The sequence below is a fragment of the Onychostruthus taczanowskii genome, unplaced genomic scaffold, assembly GCF_017590055.1.
Source record: "Onychostruthus taczanowskii isolate IOZ18803 unplaced genomic scaffold, ASM1759005v1 scaffold3, whole genome shotgun sequence".
NCBI lineage: Eukaryota > Metazoa > Chordata > Aves > Passeriformes > Passeridae > Onychostruthus > Onychostruthus taczanowskii.
This window is the reverse complement of record NW_024500349.1, coordinates 23,726,102-23,748,715: the sequence shown is the minus strand read 5'-3', so window position 1 is coordinate 23,748,715 and position 22,614 is coordinate 23,726,102. Positions and strand designations below refer to the sequence as shown.

The 22,614-nt window shown below is 42.9% G+C and overlaps 1 protein-coding gene across 4 annotated transcripts in view; it reads left to right on the top strand.

The window, feature by feature from the left end:
* Window positions 1–6,192: 6,192 nt before the first annotated feature.
* The window catches only part of LOC121338067 (meiosis-specific coiled-coil domain-containing protein MEIOC-like), a 28,075-nt gene continuing 11,653 nt past the window's right edge, over window positions 6,193–22,614 (top strand). For 2 of the 4 annotated variants that reach the window (XM_041408638.1, XM_041408634.1), the window contains exons 1-6: window positions 6,193–6,681; window positions 12,368–12,494; window positions 16,592–16,714; window positions 16,947–17,113; window positions 18,905–19,006; window positions 19,520–21,296. In XM_041408638.1, coding sequence (XP_041264572.1) covers window positions 16,968–17,113; window positions 18,905–19,006; window positions 19,520–21,296 — 2,025 coding nt within the window. In that variant the 5' untranslated portion in view covers window positions 6,193–6,681; window positions 12,368–12,494; window positions 16,592–16,714; window positions 16,947–16,967. The remainder of the gene's footprint in view (window positions 6,682–12,367; window positions 12,495–16,591; window positions 16,715–16,946; window positions 17,114–18,904; window positions 19,007–19,519; window positions 21,297–22,614) is intronic. The other 2 variants (XM_041408636.1, XM_041408637.1) reach the window with 2 other exon arrangements.

The window sequence follows — 22,614 nt, the reverse complement described above, 5'->3', positions numbered from 1 at the left end:
CATTCTGGCTCTGTTTCAGTGTTACTGTGAAAGGAATTTGTCTGTAAAAAAATGCTTATATTGATTAAAGCTCTATGGTTGCTGTGAAATGATGCTGTGGAGTACCTCATTAATTATTACCTCTGATTTAAATGGGACCCATCTGAAAGAGAAGATGCTTTTTTTTTGCTTGGTGTGAAGACATAAAACAGAATAAATGCACTTTCAGGTTGCTTGCTGACCAGAACCATGCCTTAGACTGTTGGTCAGGTGTGGGATTGGTATCAGAGTCTTTCTGCTGGGAAAATAAATGAAATTGGACCCTTCAGAGGCCACAAAGATGAGGCTGTGCTGCCCATCTCGGCCTGAAGCAGCTTTTCCTGTGCCCCTCATTGTGCAAAGGCTGCTCAGAATGGTTTTATTGTCCTGGAGTGAGCAGAGCCTGAACAAACACTGAATAAACTCCTCTGTTTGGGGAAGCCCTGCATCTTTTCTGCCTCGGGCACACATTTCTTTTGTCTCTTTCACAGCGTTTGAAAGGCTTTTGTTGCTGCCAGCAGCTGCAGGTGACACAAGGTGACACATGAGAAGGTCGTGCTGGGGTCAAGAGGTGTTTGATGGCTTCTGGAAAATAAAAAAAAATGAGGTAGAAATGGAGGGGAGCAGCCCCAATCCATGTTATCCTTTTTTTATTTTCCCTCACAGCCTTCTCCACCTTTAATGATTGGAGCCAGGTGAATTATTTGGGGCTGGAGGGTGCAAGAGTTGATTTTGCAGGGATTTTGCCTCTCTGAGAGCCATGGAATTATTCAGGCTGGAAAAGACTTCTTGGATGATCAACTCCAGTCATTAACAGCACTTCCAAATCCACCACTAATCCACGTCCCCAGGTGCCACATCCACCCATTTTATGGCCACTTTCAGGGATGGTGACTCCACTTCCCTTGGCAAGCCTGTTCAGTGTTTGATCTTTCCAGTGAGGAAACTGGAAGGGAGAAGGACTCTGCAGGGAGACCTGGAACAGTTGGATGGATGGGTAGAGTCCAGTAAGATGAAGTTTAATAAATCCAAGTGCCCAGTCCTGCATTTTGGCCACAATAACCCTGCAGTGCTCTGGGCTGGGGACGGTGTGGCTGGCAGTGCCCAGGCAGAAAGGGACCTGAGGGACAGCAGCTGGACACGAGCCAGAGAGTGCCCTGGTGGCCAAGGAGGCCAATGGCTCCTGGCCTGGGTCAGGGCTCTGGGGTGCCCTGAACCCCAGGACAGCACTGACTCTGACCCTCATTCATGGAGAAGATAGACCAGAATGCACAAAAATGTGAAATAGATTATAGAGAGCAGTGTAGGTGTGTCACTTGGTGAGAAATTTAGGTTTTGAGCTTTTAGTGTGTTGTGGATGGAAGCAAGATGGATGACACAGGATGCTGTCCTGGGTTTCTTCTTCATGGGTTTGGGTGGCATTTTGTACTTGGGCAGAAAAGTCCACACTGGGGCTCTTTGAGATCAGTTATGGGGTTAAAGGGAAAATAATCTAGGTGTCAGTTCTTAATTGGATAGTTTAGTCTCAAAGACCTTGGACTGAGCACCAACACGGAGCCCAAGGAGGGCTCTCAGTTGACCTGCTAAGATTCCAGCCTCAATCCAACAGCTGGAAAATGTGGGGCCCTTCCTGAATCCCCTTTTTCTGTGGGTCCCCCCTTGCTGCCTCAGTTTCCCCTTCCTCTGCCTCAGTGATGCTTTCTGATGGAAGAGAGTGGAGTAAACACTTGGAATAACCTGAAATCCCAGTGGGATAAGACAGGAGTTACTGCCAGAGATTGCAGAGGGGAATACATGAAATGGCTCAGGTCAGGAAAAAGTTTTCCTCTTGTGCCTTTAATTTAATTAAAAAAAAAAAATTTAGGAGCAGTGCTTTTCTTCATTGTTACATTTTTTTACCTTCCCTGTCATAGTAAAATGCCAAGAAAAAAGTTGTCTTGGTGTGGTGAGGAGTCCAGAAAAATCACTGCTTATACTTCAGTCTCCTCTAGTTTATATAAATATAAATACACCTATAAATATAAATATAAATATATTTTTTATATATAGACATATATATTCTACTAAATTCTATATATTCTACTATATGTCCTATATATTTTCTATTATATCTATACATACATATATATTATATATATTATATAAATATATATAACATATATAGATATATAAATATATTCTACTGCAGGTTGCTAAAATCACTGCTATTCCCTATTAAAAACATAATTAGTCATAGGGATTCCCACTGCTGTGCCCAGTTTTTGGGTGAGCATCTTCACTCTGGATGACTTTAAGAAGCCCTCACCAATATTTGTAGCTTAAATCAATATTTTGATTGTTTTTTCCTGCTGCTCAGGCAGTGCTGAGCCCTTTCAGGCCTTCAGGGAGTGTCCAAAAACTGCCCAGACAAGAGCCACAAATTGGATTTATTCCTCATGTGCTGCCTTGGTCCTGCTTTTCCAGGAGATTCAATTTCCCCAGGGTTTTCAGGGCTGGAAAATTTGGCAGCTCTCATCCCCTTTTCCCAACAACTCCTGCAGAAACCACTCTCTGCATGGCCATTGTGGCATTTTGAATGTAATTTTCAGAGGAGGATGTAACTCCTGCTACTTCTAATTATTTATTATTTTTGGGAGCACAGTTTCTGCTGGATAGAAACAAAGACAAATGCTACATTTTGGCTTTAAATCCTTTTTTGTTTTTTTTTTTTTTTTTTTTTTTTTTTTTTTTTTTTTTTTTCTGTAACCTGTTCTCGAGCCAGCAGAAATAATTTCTGCCTGAACTGTTTTTGTGGATTTGAGTCTGGATTTCCTCTCTTTCCCTCTGTCCATCCAATCCAAAGGAGTGTGGAATTCTGCTGTCTCCTCCCACCACTAAAATCAGAGTTTGTGCTTCAGTGCTCTGCTTCCACAACTCTGGAAATATTTGGGTTTTCTCTCTTTTCCTTTATCCCTGCTTGAGATTTTTTTTTTTTGATTTTTCAGGGTTTTGAGGAAAAAAAAAAAAGAAAAAAAGTGGAAATGAATAGAAAAGCTTCTTGTTTCAGTTTTAGATATTATTTTATTCTCCAGTTTTGCTGGCTTGGCAGCTGGAGGGTGTCTGGGAATGCCACTGGAAGTTTTGGGACAAACCAGAGGGGGAACAGCAACTCAGCAAATGAAAGTTGGGTTTTTAGAGCTGATCTCATTTCCTACTTATTGCTGTGTCAGAAAAGCTGCAGGGAAGAAATTTAACATTTGAGGAAGGTTGTGTGCTGTGTGCCACTAACATTCTGTTTTATTAGAGCAGTTTTTTTCATATTTTGGAGTTTAACTTAAATAAATGCATGTCAAAGGCTGCTTTTGTAATTATTTTGATGGTTTTTTTGTGGTTTTCCTTTTTAAATTTAGTGGGAATTTAGCAGTTTCTCTTTTTTCCAGTCTCAATATTAATAATTCCTGGCTGGTGATGGACTCCACTTCCCAGCCACCCAATTAAATTGCATTTTAACTGGGTTTTGTGCCATTTTCTTCAGAAAAATGAAGATGGATCCGTTTGCCATTGCCATTGTCTCTGGACACATTTATTTGCTGAAATTACATTTGCTTTTTTTTTTCTTTTTTTTTTTTTTTTGGTAGGGCTAAAAATAAATTGATGTGGGGGGACAGTGAGGATTTATAATCTCAGGCAAAGAATTGTGGGAAAACCATGACTTTATTAAGGAAAAAAGTGTTTAAAAGGTGATAAAATACAACTGTCACCAAGATACTTGAAAAAGGGGAAAATGCAAATCAGTTTACATGGAAGGAAGCCTTTGCTTAAAATAAACTTCATTTTAAATTCTTTTTAGTGCTACTTTCAGTGGGGAACAGAAGTGCCACCACCACCAAAGCCACATTAATTCTGACGAATTATCTGAGATGCCAAACCCCCAGAGATACAAGAGGTGTAGAATCCTTTTACTGTGAAATATGATGTAATTCTGTATTTCTATGTCTATTAAAGCAATTAAAATTTCCTTACTGGGTTGTGCTTCCTGGTTACAGCTTAAATGGGTTTGAAATATTCAAATATATAGTTTATTACTCAATAAGTATGGTATAAATACACTAATATATATACTAATATAGATATATGCTTTTATTATATGTATATGTGTTTATTTATATTATTTCATATATATAAGTATATAAATATTGTATGTATACATGAATATATACTAATATAAATAGTGATACCTATATACTTATATATTAAAAATATAAAGTGTATATATAAATGAATATATCCACTTATATATATGTACTTTAATTTATATACTTTATACTTTTATACTGATATTCTTGTTTATATATACACACTTTCCCACATATCTATATAGTTTTAATATACATACACACAAAATTTATATATATTTTTTACTTACATACTTTAATAAATGTACTTTTACACACATAAATATATATACATATACATTTATATATATACTTTTTAATATATACCTAAATTGTTTAACTATATGTATATATACACACATACATTGATAATATACTTTCATTATTACATAATTATATATGTACTTTTACACACATATATACTTTAAAGATAGACATATATACACACATATTTATATATATTTATAGTTATATACTTTTAGATGTGTACTTTCACACACATATAAATATATATACATATACATTCATATTATACTTTTATATTTAAGTATAATATTCATATTATACTTATATGCATATAATACTTTTTTATATGCATATATAGTTTAAATATATATACATATATACACACAGTTTTATATATATTTATACTTATATACTTTTATAGATGTACTCTCACACGCATATAAACATATATACACATTTATACATATACTTTTATATATATATTTTTTAATAGATATGTACTTATATAATTTAAATATACATATATACACACATACTTTGATATATACTTATATGCTTTTATATGTGTACTTTCACACACACATATACATATACACACTTTTCTATGTATTTATACTTACTTTGATATATAAAAATATATATATTTACTTGTTATACTTTATTATTATATACTTTAATATACTTATATATAGATATACTTTTATTTTTTCATATATATTTTTATCTATATGCCATATATAATATATAATATATAATTATATATAATATATAATATATAATATAGATAATATAATATATATTATATAATATATATAATTATAATATACAATATAATTTCTATAGAATAGAAATATAAATATTATATTTATATATATTTATATATATTTATATATATTTATATATATTTATATATAACTACAGAACAATGATCACCTGAGCACAATTATTGGCTAATTGGGGAGCAGAAGCCGCATTTCCCAACCTTGCAGGCGCAGCTTTCCCACCTGGGCAGCGTTTCCTCATTAAAAGCGGCTCAGCTCATCATAAAACCCCGTGGGAAGGGCGATCCTGACCCTTGGGACACCGGGAGCCGACCGCAATTCCCAATCCCAGCCCTGGGGACACCGAGAACGGACTGCAATTCCCAATCCCAGTCCTCGGGAGCGGACTGCAATTCCCCATCCCAGGGACACCGGGAGCGGACCTCTATTCTCAATCCCAGGGACACCGGGAGTGGACCGCAATTCCCAATCCCAGTCCTCGGGAGCGGACCGAAATTCCCAATCCCAGCCCTGGGGACACCGAGAACGGGCTGCAATTCCCAATCTCGGCCCTCGGGAGCGGACCGAGATTCCCAATCCCAGCCCTGGGGACACCGAGAACGGACTGCAATTCCCAATCCCGGCCCTCAGGAGCGGACTGCAATTCTCCATCCCAGGGACACCGGGAGCGGACCTCTATTCTCAATCCCAGGGACACCGGGAGCAGACCGCAATTCCCAATCCCAGTCCTAGGGAGCGGACCTCGATTCCCAATCCCGGCCCTCGGGAGCGGACCGCGATTCCCAATCCCAGGCGCACCGGGAGCGAACCTCTATTCTCAATCCCAGGGACACCGGGAGCGGACCGCGATTCCCAATCCCAGTCCTCGGGAGCGGTCCGCAATTCCCAATCCCAGTCCTCGGGAGCGGACCGAAATTCCCAATCCCAGGGACCGCGATTCCCAATCCCGGCCCTCGGGAGCGGACTGCAATTCCCAGCGTCCCCGCGCCTCGCGGCCCCGCGGTGACATCAGCGCTCCTCGGCCGGCCCGGCTGGGCAGCGGCAGCCCCGGGGGCGAGCCCGGCTGCTCCGCTCTCCCCCGGGCCCTTCCCGCAGCCCGATCCCCGGGCAGCCACAGGCGGTGACACCGCGGGGCCGCTCCCCGAGCCCGCCGCGTTCCCGAGGCTTTCCCGCCGCTTTCCGCGTCGTCCCGCGGCTCCCGGAGGGTGGAGGAGACGCTTCGCCACAGCCTGGCAACAGAGTGCGTGTGGCAACCGCGGGGGAGCGGGATCCGCACGGCAGCGCCGGGCCGGGCTCGGCTCCGGCCGCTGCTTCCCGGTGAGCTCCGCCGAGGACGGGCTCGGCTCCGGCCGCTGCTTCCCAGTGAGCTCTGCTGAGGACGGGCTCGGCTCCGGCCGCTCCTTCCCCGCCAGGCTCGGCTCCGGCCGCTCCTTCCCCGCTGATCTCTGCCGAGGGCAGGGAAAGCTGCCGGGGAATGGCAGGTGGGGACCGATAGCTGCGCGGGTTGGTCTCGGTGCAAGTTGGCTCTGGATGCGGGATGAGGTTTCTGCGCCTCCGGGAGGGATGCTCGGGGTGTCCGGAGGGATAACTTGGGGTGCCCGAAGGATAATTCGGGATGTCCGGGGTGGATAACTAACTCGGGGTGTTCAGAGCGATGCTTGGGCTGCCCAGAGGTTAATTTGGGGTGTCCGGGGGGGGATGCTTGGGCTGCCCGGGGATCAACAAGCTCGGGGTGTCCGGAGGAGATAACCCACTTGGGCTGCCCAGAGGATAACTCGGGGTGTCTGGAGGGATAACTTGGAGTGCCTGGAGGGATACTCGGCTGCCCAGAGGATAACTCAGGATGTCCGAGTGGATAAGTAACTTGGAGTGCCTGGATGGGTAACTTGGGATGCTCGGGCTGCCCGAAGGATAATTTGGGGTGTCTGGAGGGGGTAACAAACTCGGGGTGTCCAGAGGGATGCTTGGGATGCCTGGGTGTATGCTCGGGGTGTCCGGAGGGTTAATTCGGGGTGCCTGGAGGGTTGCTCAGGGTGTCCAGGGGTGCTTGGGCTGCCCAGATGATAATTTGGGGTGTCTACGGGGGGATAAAAAACTCGGGGTGTCTGGGGATGCTTGGGATGCCTGGATGTATGCTCGGGGTGCCTGGAGGGATGCCCAGGATGTCCAGGGATGCTTGGGTTGCCCAGATGATAATTTGGGGTGTCTACGGGGGGATAACAAACTCGGGGTGTCCAGAGGGATCCTTGGGATGCCTGGATCTATGCTCGGGGTGCCTGGAGGGATGCCCAGGATGTCCAGGGATGCTTGGGCTGCCCAGAGGATAACTCAGGGTGTCTGGAGGGGATAACAAACTCGGGGTGTCCAGAGGGATGCTGGTGGTTTGAACACCTGGGAACCCACCCAGGACAGTGATTTTTGCACTGCAGCATTGGCTGAGGTTGTTGCAGTTTAAAGAAAAGTGTGGCGAGTTACTTTCCTGATAGTGTTCAGTGGCTTCTCAGTGCTTTCAGGAGGCTCAGTTTCTCCAGGGTTTTCAGGGCTGAAAAATTCGGAAGCTTTCATCTCCCTTTCCCAGCAATTCCTGCTGAAACCACTCTCTGCATGGCCATTGTGGCATTTTGAATGTTATTTTGATGCCAGTGCCTATAAAACTTAGATTTCTCCAAGTATCTCATGGTGCTGAGCACCAGAGTGTCCTAGCAGGAGATTTTAAAAGTCTTTCTCAAAGTGAATAGGAAATTTGGGAATGCTTGCTGTCATCTCTCCCCTGAGATGGGCAGTAATTTCACAACCAGGTAATTAAAACATTAAAAACTCGTCTATTTCTCTGTAGAAACAGTTTAGGTGTTTGGAGGGATGATGTGACAGTGCTTTGTAGTCCTGAGGACACCTAATTATGTCTTTAATTTCACAAAGGGAGGTAAAGTAGGAAAGTGGTTTATATCTAATTCAAATAGTCTAATGAAATTAAGACACAAACTTTTATATAATAGTTAGTGTGTCCTGATCCTTGTGCATCTGATTAAAAAAGTTATATATATTTGTCCACATGTGGCACCAGTTTGTAACTTCAGTAATTGTGGGTTTTCCCCGTTCAGCAAAGGGTAATTTCAGCATTTTTGTGTGCTTTAAGATGTATTTGGAAAGAGTTTGATTTAGTGGAGTTTAAACTGTACTGGATAGGTCAGAATGAATTGGGAGAAATATTTTGTAACTCCAGCTGAAATTTTATATTCCTGAACAAAAAAGTTTATTTTTAGTACCAGTGATCCTGTTTTACAGCACAGGCCATTATCTACAAATCAGGCACTTGGAGTGCCTTTGGATTATTTGACTTTAAAGTGAGTGGAAGTGCAGTAAAATCTCATTACCTGTTTGTTTAATATTCCCTTGTGTTTCCTGGGACTACCAGGAGATAATGGAGTGTGACAGGAATTGTAAGTGAAGGTGAATTACATTCCCTTGTATTTGCATGGAGCAAAAAAGTGAAACTTCAGAATAAAACTTCTGAGTGAAATACTAAGAAATAGTGGGACTGGAGTGTTCAGAGTACTTGTGGCTTTGGACAACAATCAGGAGTGTGTAGAGCTGTAAGATCTATCATTAAAAACAATATTAGTAACTTTTTGAGATAGAAACAAAGCCCTGCTCAGCCATTCTTTTAAACTAAATGAACTGCTGGGAATTTTTTTTTTTTTTTAATAAAGCAAGAATTTCAGTCAGTGGAGAGGTTATGAATTAGAAGCTTCAATATAAATGTTGCAGAAGTGTTCTGTGTGTTTGGGTGGGGGGTTTTTGGCTCAGGAAGAGACACCTGACAAAGGTGTCACTGCCTTTTTTCAAGGATGGAATTGAGGAGCTGGTTGGAACCTCTTAGCCCCAAAACCTCTCTGCCACATAGCTTTGTCAAGCAGATAGGCCTAAATATAAAATAAGTTAAAAAAAAAAAGATGTGTTAGAGAGAAACTTGGGTCTTGGCACTTCAAACTTGGCACCTGATTCTGGAGCTTGTAATGTAGGAAGAAGTTCTTGGGCCTTCCCCATTTCCTCCCTGAAACCCCCTTTTTATTTAGCACTAGTGCAAGAAACATCTGATTGTGGCAGCCACTGACACTGAGCACAGAAAATCCATTTTCCTGAAGGAGGCTGGAGCACAGGGGCAGCACCCAGAGCTATTTTTGAGCACCTGTGTAAATTTTAAGCTTCACTTGGACTCTTGCGTGGGTTGTGAATTCCAAATGCAGCACCTGCAACAGTTTGGGAATTTCCCATGATTTCAGGTAGCTCCTTTTAGAGAGATCAATGGATTGTTGTTTGGGCTTTGGGATATCCCTGAGTGCTTTGTGAAATCCACTTCTAAAGCTGCAGATAGATGGGTTGTGGCACAGAGGTAATGATTAACCAGATCAATAATGTGTGTGGTGAGGGGTGCCTTGACAGAAAAACAGCTGATAAAAGGTTGATGTGGTGAGATCCCATTTCTGGGAGGAAAATCCAGCTTGGACACCGGATCAGCCAAATCCTTGGTGCTGCAGGATGGGGGGATGATCAGGCACAGTGGGATGTGGAGTCTTTTTGCCTTTTTTTTTTTTTTTTTTTCCCGGGTCAGGATTAAATTGGTGGGGGGGGGTTTCTTCTCGGGACTCAGATGTTTATCAGTTCTGATCCCTGTCACAGTCTCACAAACCCTGAGCTCTGCAGCACTGCACTCTGACAAACTAAAAATGGAGCCCATCTCTCTCTGCAAGGCCTTTGAAGGATCAACTGTCCAATTAACAAATGACACCTCAATTATTTTCACTTTTAACCCAATAACCAACCACCCGTGGCTGCAATGGGGACTTTTTATCCAATTACACAAAACCACCCAAACCCATGGAGAAGGAGAAGAATAAGGAGCAGCCTCCACCCCAAAACCTCCATCTTGCTTTATCTATATTACTGTATTCTAAACCCCAAACTCTGAGTTTCCCACCCTGTGATATCACACACTTGTGTTCAAACTCCACACCCACAATCCCAGTTCTGTCATTCCATTTTGGAAGCTTCTCCAGGCCTCAGGTCAGTGCAGTGTTCTCTTGGGGGTCAGTGCCTGGCAGCACAGAAAGTCTGGAATTCTCAGCAGCCAGGCTTCCAACAGTGTGACATCATCTCCTTCCTTTAGGACAGGAGCAGCTGCTTTGTCAGGTTTGGAGAATTTATCATGACGTGGCTGCTGTGAAATTTATCCTAATTTATCTTAACCATAAAAGCTGCACTGAACTTCACTCAGTCAACGTTTTGTGGCAGGGGAAATGAAGCCTTAGGTTTGTGCAGGGCATTGGGACACTGCTGTGTCCTGGGAAGTGTCACACGTGTGGCAGGGGACAGTCCCTTAGGGAGGTTGTGCTGTAGTAGGTCAAAGCGGAAGGATTTTGGCATCAGAACATTCCACCTGGAGTGCTCCTGGGAGCAGGGAATTGTTCAGGTTGGAAAAGACCTCTCAGGTCATGGAGTCCAGCCCTGTCCCCACGAGCCACGTTCAGACCCCTTCGGAGCACTGCTGGTGGTTGCACCAGTGATGGTGGGGGTGGATCCCACCACTTCCCTGCCCTCTGATCCAATGCCTGGCTCTGGTAATTCACTTGTGGGGATTTTTGGAAGGAGTTTGAGACATATTTGATGATCTGTTTGAATAATTGTATTTGAATGCAGTGATTATGTTTGATGGTGCAGTTTATTCTCCTTTCTTCCATAGGCAGGAAGGGTGAGTTCAGCTCACATCTTCAGTGCATGGTTCAGAAAGTCACAAGACTCTTAATTACAAGACTTTTAAAGGAATTTTTGACCAATAAAACACTGCAAATAGGATATTTATGCCAAGGATATTTATGTTTTTGATAGAATCTACTCTTGAAATATTTCATCTTATGGACCCATGCTGCAGTGTAAGTTTCTTAACCAATCATGTTATAACACACAAACTTACAGTACTGTATTATAAACTTCTTGTTTACATCTGTAACTACTTTTTTTTCTATATCTTAAACTTTAAAACTCTAAACTTCCTCTACTTAGTTTAACATGTGTCTGCTTTAATCTGTAAATCCACATCCTCCTGTCTAGCACCTAAATTTGTGAGCCTTTTCCAAGGTCTCTGATCAAATCCTGGGTTTAATTCTAAGCTTTGGCTTTCAGGTCTAAAGTTTTGAGAGTTCCTTGCATTTCAGGTTCATGCATATAGTTAAAAACATAAATAGCCTTGTTAGCAGCGTTTTATTAGTCAATAACTCCTTAAAAAGTTTGGTAACTAAGGGTCTTGTAGCCTTCTGAACCGTACAGTAAAGATGTAAACCCACCTCACCCTTCCTATCTATGCAAAAGATAATAAATCACATCACCAAAAACAATTCATAAATCCCATCTCAAGTTCTGTGGGAATTGGAAAAACAGAAACTTCTACTGACACTGAAGGGCTTGATTTGTAGCTTTGGCAGAAGTTTGGATTGATGTAGAAATATAATACACAGATATTGAGTAGAAAAATTATAAAGTTATGTTTCTATAGTTGTAAGAAAATATGCTTTAAATAAGTGAGAAATTGTGTGGATAAGATGGTGAAGGGTTAATATGTTTATATAATGTAGAGATGGGGTTGTGTGGAGTGAGCTGAGAGTTTAGAAGTTATAATAGAAATGTATTTATGCATGTGAAACAAAAGCCCATTGGACAAAAGTATCCACAGGGCAGTAGAAGTGAGTAAAGGTGATAGGTCAGAAAAGCAAAATAAACCCTGTAGCAACTGTCTATTAGTTTAGAAAGTTCTTTATTGTCTTGTAACAAAGAAATTATGACTGCTCTTGAGCTATGGCTGACTGCTTGCTCCTCTGAAATCTCACAGCCTCTGAGACTCATGTTTATCTGAGCAATAAATCGTTCTTAGCCCAAAAATAGCCCCATCCCTTCATTAAAAGCAACAGCAATGATAAAATTCCTTCCAAAATTCCCCACGAGTGAATTATCACCCCTTCCCTGGCAGGATGGACTTCCCCATCTGGCCTTGGGGTAGGGATGGCTGCACTGCAGGAGCAAGTGAGGGGGAGCTAGAATGAGTTTTGTGTATAAAGACAGCTTTGACAGACCTGGTAATTGCTTTTTTTTTGGTTTTTTGTTGCTTTTGAACAGGAGAGGCTGGTGCTTAGGAGCCTTGATTCCAGCCTGCACACGATGCTGCACGCTCCAGAGCAGAGAACCTGCGTGCTGATGCCAAGGACATGGTCCAGGTGCCATCCCTGGGCGTTGCCAGCCACAGGTGAGTCCAAAACTGAGTTTTTACAGGCAGCAGAAATAAAAACTTGTGTGAGGTGTTTGTTTTCTAGTGAGTAAGCAGAGTTACATAACCTGAGCAGCTGGAGGGAATGTTACATCCCAGATGGAGCAGCTGGCCCTGGTTGTGTGAGAATCATCCTCTGGTCATGCAGATCCTCCCAAGCTCTTCTTGTCCTTGTCAGACTCAGCACAAAGTCCTGAAGAGCAGCTGCTGAAGTTAACTTGGACCCAAAAAAACAAACAAAAAAAAATCCCCAAAAATCTTGGTTAGTATGAAATGAGTATTTAGATTCTCGTGTTAAAACAAACAAATGGCCTGTGAGCCTGTGGATATTCTTAATTGTAATTTGGCAACAGAACCCATGTATTGAACAAGCACCTCATAAATTTATTATTTTAATTAATTTATTATTTATTTATTTATTCACACCTTAAAATGTGTTTTATTTACCTTTATTCCCACACACACACCTTATTCCCCATCCTTAAAATGTGCATTTTTAAGGTGCTTTTGACCCAGCCAAGAGGAGTCTGGCAGACCTGGGTCCTTTTCCTTAGAGAAAAAAAAAGTTTCTTAATTCTTTGGCTGCTGAAAAGAAACCTTTCCTTTTGCTGCTGTGACAAATCTTTTTGATGTGAGCTCAGGATTTAGAGGGAAGTCTTCAGTAATCTGCTATTTTTATAGTTTTATCCCTAATATAAGAGGTCTGAGTAACTGACCTATTTTCTCCCCTGAATTTGATTTTTTTATATCCTTTTAGCCTGTTGACTTCTGCTGGTTCATTTCCTGGGAAACCCAAGAAAGAAATTTAGAGATTTCTGATTTTTTGGGTTTTTTTTAAATTATTTTTTTACCCAGTGGTTTTAGGCAATCCCTGGCAGTGCACCCTGAATGAGTCAGGCAGTCCCAGTGTGCTACAGATTAAGATATCCATAGGTGGGGATTACTAAAAATCTTTTAAAAAGCCCCAAAACAGTGCTTTTTGTGCTTGTTTTATCCTGCCAAGAAACAAAACCCAAGGAATAAACAGGAAATGCTTCCCCTGCCAAGAAATGAGAGCAGAATACCCTCAGTGTGGATGTGATAATGCTGCAGTGCTGTTGTTTACTGTTGTTATCAGGGAAGTTCTTGCAGTGCTCTAGGGCAGGGAGATCCTGCAGCTTTAGGATAACTGGCTCTAAAAAGCCTTTTGGCTAATTTCAATGCTTTTTTTTTGGAAAATCAAGAGCTCTGTCAGGTGGGATTTTGTGTCACTAAAAGCAGTTTCTTCTGACTGTACAATGGAGCAATATTTAGCTGTGGTTACGTTATTTTTCAGTTTATAAAATATTTTCTCAGAGAACTTTAAGTCTGATATGAGCCAGAAGCTCTTCTCACCTCTAAAGAGGAGGAAATCCTTCCTGAAGGGTGGTGAGACCCTGGAGCAGATTCCCAGAGAAGCTGTGGCTGCCCCTGGATCCCTGGAAGTGTCCAAGGCCAGGTTGGATGAGGTTTGGAGCAGCCTGGGATAGTGGAAGTTGCAGGTCCATCCCCAAATCTTTCTGTTTCAGTCCCCCAGACGTTCATAACCCTGGCATAATTTAGGATTCTCCATGAAAATTCCTAAAACTTCTTCCAGGTTGCCCGAGGGGTCTCCCCTGCTCTGCCAGCAGCTCCTGGCATCTTGGAATGACAGCCACAAGTCCTGAGCTGCTTCCAGGGCTGTGCTGGACAACTCTGGGAGCAAAACCCTGCCAGTGATGAGGAGCAACATGGGAGTGTCTGTCCATTCTTTTGCTTTTCTGCCAGGGTCAGGATTAACTGTGTGAGATGGAATTTCTTGTTGGACTCAGATGTTTATCAGTTCTTATCCCTGTCTCAGTCTCACAAACCCTGAGCTCTGCAGCACTGCACTCTGACAAACTAAAAATGGAACCCATCTCTCTCTCTGCAAGGCCTTTGAAGGATCAACTGTCCAATTAACAAATGACACCCAAATTATTTTCACTTTTAACCCGATAACCAACCACCCGTGGCTGCAATGGGGACTTTTTTATCCAATTACACAAAACCACCCAAACCCATGGAGAAGAAGGAGAAGAAGAAGAGGACCAGCCCCCACCCCAAAACCTCCATCTTGCTTTATCTATATTACTGTATTCTAAACCCTTAAACTCTGAGTTTCCCAGCCTGTGATATCACACACTTCTATTCAAACTCCACACCCACAATCCCAGTTCTGTCATTCCATTCTGGAAGCTTCTCCACAGGCTCAGGTCAATACAGTGTTCTCTGGGGGTCAGTGCCTGGCAGCACAGAAAGGCTGGAATTCCCAGCAGCCAGGGTTCCAGGGTTCCAAGCAGGGTTCCAGTGTCCTGCTGTGGAATCCTGGCACAGAGAGGATTTTCACAAGGTGCAGGTCTCTTGTTTCCAGCTGCCCTTCTGGAAGCCTCTGTGTGGAAAATGTCTCGGATACATCTCTCACTGATCTTGCAGATCACAGAATCCCAGAATGGTTTGGGTTGGAAGGGACCTTAAAAATCATCTAATTCCCTGCCCCTGCCATGGGCAGGGACGTTTTCCACTATCCCAGGCTGCTCCAGCCTGGCCTTGGACACTTCCAGGGATCCAGGGGCAGCCACAGCTTCTCTGGGAATCTGTGCCAGGGCCTGCCCACCCTGACAGGGAACAACTTTCTCTCAATGTCTGATCTAAATCTCTCCTTTTTTTTAATGTCAAGATACTACAACAATAGCTTTGATGCTATTTAATTTCATTTTTATTTATACCTGAAATATTAACATTTTACTGATGAAGTTGTGCTCATGTATTTCTCCTCAAAAGAAACTTTGGAAGAGAATTTAAGTACAAAGAACTGCTTGAGGCTTTTGGAAATAGTGAATGGTTTTGGTAAATACTTTTTTTGCCTGTTCTTTCACTGTTTGAATGAAAAATATGAGTCCAGAAAACCTGTCTGGGCTTTAGATATAGGTTTTTATTGTTGTTTTTGAAGGTGATTTATTAAGACCAGTGGCTTTCCCAGGATTTGCAGGGGAATAAAGTAAAAACCCTACTGAAGACTCTGGGAGTTGTAATCTGATTTTCCCTCCTGCCTTTAAAAAAAAAAAAGGCAGCATTTAATGAATTGATTTTTAATTTTGAGATTGAGTGATTTTTTTTTTTTCCCTGCACTTGTTAGTGGTTCCTATATAAACCTCAGAGCAGAATTAGTGTTTGCCTGGGGGGAAGCACAGGCTCCAGTGTTCTGGAAGCACTGAGCCTTATCTAGGGTACATGAAGTCCCTCTTCTCCTGGGCTTCAGACACATTGTCCTGCACAACTCCCATCAGCAGTGATGAATGGCTCTGAAAATAAAACATAAATCCATTTGTTACGGGCCCTATTTTTAATCTGTGCACAAGTTTTTTATTCTCTGGCTGAGGAGCAGGAATTTCTCTCTGTCTGCTGCTCCCTGGTAGCCCAAACAGGACCAGGGGCTGTGGGTTTGCTGCTGAGTTCTTGTGGGATTTTGGCCTGTTGAAAAAATTCTGCCAGGCTGTTGATGTGTTCCATGCTGTTTATATGGAATTTTACAGGATATTTGTGTGGCCTCCACGGGGTCCTGATGTCTCTAATTCTGTTATTTAACAGGGATTGGTTTGGGTGTGCAAAATCAGTTTGTAGCAAGTGATGAACTCTCAGTGTGAACTTTTTATTTACTTATTTATTTAAAAACATTCACTGCAGGGTTGTTCTGCCCTGCTCTTGGTTGGAACACACCCGACCAGAGAATATTTCTACCAACCTGCTCAGAAAATCCCCAGGAAGGGAGATCCGAGTCTGGGACAAGGATTAATTGTAAATTAAATTCAGAGAATTCCAGGTTGGAAGAGGCCTCAAATATCACCTGCCCCAGTCTTTGTTGGCATCAACAACCTCAGAACAAATAATTTATTTGTGATATTCCTTTCTGCAGCAGTATTGGGTTACTTTTCTTTATCTCCATTTCGCTCTGTGGAGTTCCCTGACGCCCCTCCCTTCTTCACTGGAATATTTTGTGTTTTTTGGGTATAACAGAGATGTTGTCTCTTGTTTTCCAGAGGGGATGTGTTTGCCTGGCACAGGGGCATTCCCAGTCTCGTGGAGCAGGAGGGTCTGAGCTGTCAAGGTGCCACACCAGCACCCAAAATGTGAAACCTGTGGAGAATTCCTATTGCTGTGCAGTGAGTGCACTCTGATATTTGCATATTTCTTTTTAGAAGACAGATTTGGGTTAATTTAAGGCAAAGGGGGGGAACGTGATTTAGACTTGATCCTTCTGTCGTGGCTGCGTTAGGCAGTGCTGAAAAATTAATTTATTTCAGGAAACAACAGCAAAGCTTTGCTTTGCTGCCTTTCCTGCTCACCAGATGAACACCTAACATTAAAAACCATTTTTTTCTCTGTTCCCTGCAGGTGAACAGCAGGAAGCAAACCATGGACACCCAGTTGTTCTCCCCATTCCTGGCAGCAGTCCCCAGTCCCCCCACGCCCCCGGAGCCCTCCCAGCTGTGCAGGGACTGGCTGGGATGTGCTGAGGATTTTGGATCCCAAACTGCCTTCCAGGAGTGCCCAAAAAAAAGGTATCAGCATCCCTGCTGTGGCCTTGGGGCTTCTGGGTCACTGAGATTCTTGTGTTACAGAACAAATCCTAGATGTTTTTTGGGGAGAGTTTCAGGCATCTGTGGAAATTCAGATTTTCTTTGTTCTGTGGTGGTTGTTACTGAGGTTGTGATAAAAAAACTCTGCTGGGGTTTCTTTTTTCCATCCTAAAGCCAAGTGATGGTGACAGAATATTGCCTTTTTTTGGAGGGAATTGGGTGGTAGAGACTGACACAGCAGCTTCTGATGAGAAAATGCTCTTTTAATGAGCATTTCTAATATCTCAGTGCATTGTTTGTATCATTTGCTTGATAAGAAAGACAAAATCTGAGGTGGGGAGAAAGTGGAGTCCACTGGCTCACAAGGTGCTGAAAGGTAACAGTTAAAGAAGATAATGGATGGCAAAAAACCTTAATTCTTTTGCTGGTTTTCAGTGGGAAGTGTCAGTTTGAATAAAAGATCACACAGCTTTCGTGTCAGCTGTGACTTAATTTTAAGCAAGGAGTGGCAATTTGCTAATTAAAATATACAAGGCTAATTTGCTAATTAAAATTATTGCAAGGTAGCTTTAAAAAACCAAAAAAGTTATGGAATTAGGGTTAATCCTTGTCTGCATCCATGCTGAGCCTGTGGATATTCAGGATTCCTTGAGGTCTCCCTAAAAAAAAAAATAGGAAAAAAACTTTAGAAAAAAGAAAAAAACTTTATTTGACCAAGACCCAGAAAATATCTGGTTATGAAATATCAATTCTGCATTCACAAAACATTTATTTTCAAGAGTCTTTGCACTTCTGTGCATCTTAAATTAAATCCAGGTTCCTCAGAGAGGAGCTGAGCAGTCGTGGGGTAAATCAGGGATGAGTTTAGAGGTGAAACTGGTGAGGTCTGAAAAGCCAGCAGGGTGTGGTTCTCACTGGGATTAAAATGTGATTTTTTTTAATGAGTTTGTCCCATATTTTATGGTCTCTGTTAACCAGCAAAGTCAGTGAGCAGTTATGTGGCAGCCAGGGGGGTTTGGGAAAGGTGGGACCAGGAAATCTCAGAGATCTTCAGGGGCCCTGAAAGGATTCCAGGTGGGGAGGGAAGTTTATTGGAGCAAAACAATGAGGATAGAGGGGGAAGGAAAGCTTTATTATTAACTTGTGAGGAGGAGTCATTCCAAACAACTCCATAAAAATCTCATCTTGCGCCTGAAGTAAAAAGTTGAGTTTGTTTAAAAATTGTTGGAAACCTTGGGTGCTTACCAGAAATATTTAGTAAAATTTTGACCTGTCCAAAAGGGGATTAAAAAGTGGTTCAATTTAAGTATATATAATTTATATTTGATATTTATATATTTATTTATTATTTTTTTTGAGGTTAACAGAATAGGTATTGAATTATTTGGCAGTAGGTAAATTAGAGTGCTCCAGACTTTGAGAATATTGATCCTATTTATGCTCTAAACAAGACAGTCAAGGTTTGAAGGAATGTCCATAAAACAGTTTTTTTATTGGAAAGAGAGGAAAATTTTTGCTGCTTGGAAAGTGTCTGGTGAAACCAGAAGGAAAATAATTCTACTTTATTTGGGCAATAGAATCCACAAATGCAGGAAAGGATTTCTGTAGAGGGATGCTGAGGACACGTTAAATTCAAAACAACTGAAAAATGCTGCAAAAATGAAGTTTTCATCTTCTTTTTGTCTGCTTTGTTTAGGAGAAAACTTTAAATAAGTTTTACTTATTTAAAACTTTTACTTTGGTGGTTTTTTTTGGGTTTTTTTTTTTTTTCAGGGCACCAATAAATCTTTCTTACTCTGGCAATGGCCCTGATGTGTTTGGGCTGGTGTCGAGCATTTTAGAGGAGCCAAACAAGCCAGAGCCAGCTACAGATTGGTGAGTTTGCTCTGAGGGTTTTTATAATTTCTGTGCTGGTTTTTATGCTCATTGTCACACAGATATGATGCTCATTTTTAATTATTTCAGAGTTGAGTAATGACAGCCCTTTAAAACGTGGAAGTGTCTTCACTTCATTTGCCAGTTAAAAAAAAAACAATACTGAACTGTTAAAAATGCACATTTTTTAAAGTTTTCCATCAGCTTTGCAGCATTTGAGGAGGGGGAAAAAAGGATGATAATTAATTTTAACCAGCAGGGAGCTGACTGAATACAGTGGAATCTGAGACATTTAATAAATCCAAATAAACTCTGCATTTCTGAAGGTGCAGAATAAACAGTGTGGGTGATGAGATTCCACAGAGCCCTTGCTCAGCTGCAGTGGGAATATTCCTCCTGTTTTTGGGGAGAGCTGTGCCTGTCTGGCCAATAATGTAACACGTGATGTGTGAGTTGTTTTAAAGCCAGAAATGTTTTAAATCCTGACGGGAGGTTGCTTTAACTCTGTTCCAGGAATTCTCCATCCAGGTTGTTCCCCCCTGTGTGGGCACCTGATGTGGGCAGCAGCGGGGAGTTCCCAGCTCAGCACTGGGTCCCAAGCAAGGATTTTCCCAACCTGCTGGGCTCCAGCTGCCACCAGGAAGCCCTGCAGGAGCCTCCTGAGGTGGAGATGCTGCACAGAGGTTTGGGGGACCTTCAGCTCCTCGAGTCTTGGCTCTCTCCCCGTGCTCATCCCAGCAATGCCCCGAGGAACCCTGGCAATTCCTCCTTGCAGAACAGCACCATAGCTCCCCAGGAAGGGTTTTCCTTCCCAAACGGGGGCTGGAACCAGCATTTGTGCACTTATGACCATGGGAGATTAAATGGAGGTTTTGAAAAACGTGGGTCCAGTTTTAGCCCTTTTTCTCCTCGGAACAGGATGAAAGAAAGCCCCAGCGCCCAGAAGGAGTTTTGGAAAAGAGGAAAAGCTCTGAAAAATTACGTTCAAGGACAAACTAAGTATTCCCCTGATCTTTCCAATCAGCCTGGTGGTGATAACTCTTGGGATAAAGTACCCCAGGACAGCTGCTTGTTCTCTAAGAGATATGAGAACTTCCCAGCTGCTCCCAAACTGCAGTCGCCTCTCCATCCATCCCTTCATTTTTTCAACCCACCCCCTAAGGAAAACACATTTTCTGGAGGAGCAGGCAGAAAACCCCAGGAAAGCCATGTGCAAAATGGCCATTGTGGCTTTACTTTGGGGGATGTTTTCAATAATAATAATAATAATGAGTGTAATGTGAATATGGGCCCTAAGGAAAGCTCTCCTCAAGCAGCTGAATATGATTTATCTGTGAAAAACGCTGTGCAAAATGGCAATTACTCCTCATACCAGGGGTGTGCGTGGCTGGATGGGAGCAGCCTGGCAGCTGCATCTGAAATTCCATATGGAAAACAAATGGCAACGAGCCCCCAGTCCTCATCAGGGGTTTCCACCATGTCTGGGGGCTCTCCCACCCACCAGCCTTTCACACAGCCCTCCTACTTCTCCCAGCTCCTTCCCACCCTCCCTCCCAGGAAAGATGGGAGGTTACAGACCTCAGATGGAGTTTCCAGCCCCTTGGGGGTTCCTCATTTCACCTCGGAGAGCCAGAAGCAGGTGAGACCCCTTGGAAAGCACCGGGAGGATGCCGGGGTGAGCAAGGACGGGCGGCGCCGCAAATTCCCCGTCCGTTTTTCACCCGACTGGCCGGTGCAGCAGAAGGCTGCAGATGACGACCCTGCTGAGAAATACCACAGGTTCCCGAAGAGGCAGAGCCAGGAAAGTGGCAGTAAAGATGACAGAAGAGGTAGAAGGAATTGGATCCCTCCTTTGGGATCTACGGCCCCAAACCGCCAGCCTTTCGCCGCGTTTCCGAAAAAGCACGAGCAGAGCGGTGGCAGCTTGTCAGATTTCATCAATCCTTCTCTGCTTCCTTCCTTCCCATTCATGTCTGATTTTAAGCAGAATCCCAGCTTCCCTCCATTTAATCACCAACTGTTTCCACCAGCAAACACTTTCAATTTCCCTCCGCCGCCGTTTCCGTTCTCGGACCTCGTTGATCTTTTCCACTGTGACGACTTCAACCCCTTGAGTCCCTTCATGAGTGAGCTGTTCCCTGGAGATGTCCCTGCACCCTGCTTTGCCTTTCCAGGCCCATTTCACAAGTTCAGACCTCCCAGGAGCCGCAGTGGCCCTGCTAATGAGCTCCACGTCCGGCTGGAGGAGTGTTCCGAGCAGTGGAGAGCTTTGGAGAAGGAGAGGAAGAAGGTAAAACACAGCTGGTGATGATTCCTGATAAAGACTTGGCTGGTTGTAAGAGAGAAAGTTTTATGGTTTTTCTTCTTTGCTTTGTTGGGGGTTTTGGTCTTTTTTTTTTTGGTTTGGTTTTTACTGTCCATGATACAATCACGGCTTTCTCTTCTTCTGATTTTTGTTTTTTTTTTTCTTGTTGTAGTAAGTCTCTGGCTGTAGTTAAAATGAAGTAACTAATGCTGGGCACCCTCTGTGTGTCTGTAGAGAAAACCTACAATATTTTTTTTGTTCCCAAAGGGAATTCCAGTTTATGCTCTTCTCATTACGGTCACTTTCCAGCTTCACACTCGCTCCCAGAACTGTTGGCAGGGGAAGGATCATGCTGATAATGAGCGTTTTGCACTTGGGAATGAAGAATGAAAGCTCTCTGCTCCAAAGAAGCAGGAAGAGCTTTCCCAAGAGGAGTCAAATCCCTGAATTTTATGCCAGGTCTCAGAAAATAAATTGCCCATAATCCCTGGTTCTCATTATGCACTGGGTGCTACTCCCACGTGTGAGAAGCCTCCTGGTCACTGGGTAAAGGTGTCTGAGCAAAGTAGACCAGAAAAACCCCTTTTCCTCTCCATCCTCAGCTGTGGGGCCTTGCTAATGGACTTCTGGAATTCTGAATGGAGATGCCTGTGTTGTTCTCTCGTGGGTGCCTTTGACCAAGACTCCTCTGTGCCTGTCTGGCCTTCCAGGAATGCTCTGGAAGCAAGAAAGGGATGTTCTTGCTCCAGTGTTTGTCTCCTGTTCTCAGGCAGGATTTGGAAAATTAAGTTTTTTGCAAAGACCAAGTCATCGTTTTTGTCTCCTGCTTTTTATTTCATCATGAAAGGAGGGTTGTTTATCCTCATACTTATTAATCAAAGGGGATTAATTGACCCCTTGCTCTGGTCCATTCCAGTTTTATCCCAGCGAGCTGCTGTGGGTTCCTCAGGGTGGTTTGTAGTTACAGAATAGAAACTGTTCTCAGTCCAAGCCACAGCCTGGCTCCCATTCCTGCAGCCAAACCACATTCCTCAGGAGGGGATGACTGCAAGGACAGAGAAACTGCCCCTGGGATTTCATTTAATTCTCTCTTCCTTGTCTAATCACAGCCCTTTCAGCTCTCTGAAAACTTTGCAGCTGCTTTGGGGTCACAGCTTACCTGTCTCCTTTCATAAACCCCACTTTTCCAGGGATCTCACATTTAAAGCATTTCCACAAGTTAGGAATTGTCTGCGATATTAAATGTGCACCTAATTACCTGGTGTCATTTTATGAATTCATGACCTTTTCTCCATCCATTTGT